Source organism: Trachymyrmex cornetzi, unplaced genomic scaffold (genome assembly GCF_001594075.2).
Source record: "Trachymyrmex cornetzi isolate Tcor2-1 unplaced genomic scaffold, Tcor1.1 scaffold446, whole genome shotgun sequence".
NCBI classification, from domain to species: domain Eukaryota; kingdom Metazoa; phylum Arthropoda; class Insecta; order Hymenoptera; family Formicidae; genus Trachymyrmex; species Trachymyrmex cornetzi.
Genome location: NW_017299245.1, coordinates 111,970 through 114,548, shown reverse-complemented (window position 1 = coordinate 114,548; position 2,579 = coordinate 111,970). Strand labels below are relative to the sequence as shown.

Genomic DNA, 2,579 nt, shown 5'->3' with positions numbered 1-2,579 from the left:
ACTATAGCATTTAAACTTATAATTTACATGAAGACCGCAGCTACTACCACATTATAGTAATTTTAAATATAAAATTTTCTCCGTGTACACAGATGAATTATTTTAAACGAAACTATTTAACTTCTTTTGGCAAGTTTTATTTTTACAAATTGAAACCGAAAAATGTATTTAAATAGATAATAAAAATAAATATTACATTTTAGATGTTGCACGTGCGTGTGATGAACAAATTCTGTTCGTGGAAGACAATGTTACAATTGCCAATGAATCGCAATCTACTGCAGGTATAAACATATTTGTATTTTTATAAGTATAAACATTAATGTTTGTAATATTTTTGTAAATATAAAAATTATCTTGTTTTATAATTACAGATAATAGTACGATATCGAATAGTGATCTAGATGATCCGCATGATATATAAAATGATGATCTAGATGATTCACATAATATTAAAAATGATGAAATTCATACATGTTGTAGTAAGTGTTGTCTCTTTATTTTCTTATTTAAGCTAATTATATTTTTTAATAATAAATAAAAACTTAATATTGGTCTCTTTTCATTATTATAGATGCATGCCGTAGAGAGAGAGACAGAGTACAAGATAAAATATTTAGAAAATTGAATCTGCTTATCAACTTCATTGCAAATCCGGAAACAAACCAAATAGTCGTAACAAATGAAGCAAATTTATTACCAGAATTTCCATTAGCAACAAGAAAATCATTTTTAGATATGGAGAAAGATTTACAAACAGAAAAAATCCGGAAACAATTTGTGAGTATTTACTTCTCAAAACTAAGGCTATTATACACTACTCAACAAAATTAAAGGATCACTTGTTTCACCCTGCAAAAAATAGGCAAATTTCGAGATAGAATAACTTCGTCAAAAATCATCGTATTGAGATTTTTTATAAAGCATTTTAAAACCTGAAATCTCTACTTTTCAGACTTGTACATAAAAAAAACCGTGTTACTGATATTTCATAAAATTACACAATCATAAATGAAGATCCATCAGATCTCAAAATTTTTTACGAAATTTGCAAAGTTCCATGGAGCCAAGTAAAAATTGTACACAAATGCGGTTTACAGCTTTCGAAAGAATGTATCTTTACCTTTAATTTGCTTTTTTAGATAAGACCTCTGTACAATTCTTTTCACCAAAAGTTATTCAATCATCAATGTTGAAGCAAAAGGTCATTTTTACTTCAATGTTGAATAACTTGGTGAAAAAAAATTGTACAGAGGTCGATAAAAATGCAAATTAAAGGTAAAGATACATTCTTTCAAAAGCTGTAAACCGCATTTGTGCACAATTTTTACTTGGCCCCGTGGAACTTTGCAAATTTCGTAAAAAATTTTGAGGTCTAATATATCTTCATTTATGTTTGTGTAACTTTATGAAATATCAATAGTGCGGTTTTTTTTAAGTATAGGTCTGAAAAGTAGAGATTTCAAGCTTTAAATGCTTTTTTTTAAATCTCGATATGATGATTTTTGACAAAGTTATTCTATCTCAAAATTTGCCTACTTTTACAGGATGGAACAATTAGTGATCCTTTCATTTTGTTGGGTAGTGTATCATAGTGGTATAATACCTACTAAAAAAACTATCATATACGTTCAAATCCACTGCATTCGAAAACGTTATTACATTGCAAAATAATATCGCTTATATAAATTTATATATATAATATATATAATTTTTAATTACAGAATAGTAAAATTGCGAGAATTGGAGGAAATTCTTTTAGTGGGAAAACAAGAAACATATTAAAATTTGTTTTGGTAGACACATTGTGTCAAAAATTATCATGGACAGGACGAAATGAGTCTCTGGGAATAAAGGATACAGTATTTGCCAATATTATTATAGGTAATTTAATTTAATAATTTTTAATGTTTTTTAAATTTTTTATGTTAAGTGTAAAATCTGTAATTATATATATATATATAAACAATTTTATAATTATTTTAGAATATGTGTCTAATGCAGAGCAATGTAGTTTGCACGAAGTACAAAAAGTGATTCAAGAGTGGTTACGGCATGCTGGAGATCGAGTTAAATATTCCCAAAAAACTTGCAAATAAACACAAACACACACAATTAAATTAATCAAGTTCTGAAAAACTTATAATTATAACTTAATAAACTTATTAAACTTATTAATTTATTTAACTTATATTAACTTATTTAACTCTTATTAAACTTATTTAACACTCATTAAACTTATAATTATACATCTGTAAATATATGTACGCTATATAAAAAATTTAAATAAACAATGGCCGTGTGTCAATATATTTATACACTGCCAGCATTAAAAATCTATAATTATACGTAATTTTAACTACAATAAAATTTATAGTTTACGTTACGTGTAATTATAGATTTTCAATGCTGACTATGTATAGATATATTGGCACACGACTAATTTAACCTAAAATTAAACGTCTAAAAATTATTTCCCAAATAAACGTTACGACGTCTTAGAGACGTCTAAAAAGGTCGCAAATGTCATATAATATGTAAGAATAATGTCTTTAAGACGTCTAAAAGACAGTAAAATG

The 2,579-nt window shown here is 26.2% G+C and overlaps 1 protein-coding gene across 1 annotated transcript; it reads left to right on the top strand.

Annotated features, from left to right (window-relative positions):
• The first annotated feature begins 564 nt into the window (after positions 1–564).
• LOC108764681 (uncharacterized) lies at positions 565–2,108 on the top strand. The gene is made up of 3 exons (XM_018513022.1): positions 565–780; positions 1,725–1,884; positions 1,987–2,108. The coding sequence occupies exons 1-3, from the start codon at positions 739–741 to the stop codon at positions 2,097–2,099; spliced, it is 315 nt and encodes a 104-aa protein (XP_018368524.1). The 5' UTR covers positions 565–738; the 3' UTR covers positions 2,100–2,108.
• The last annotated feature ends 471 nt before the right edge of the window (positions 2,109–2,579 follow it).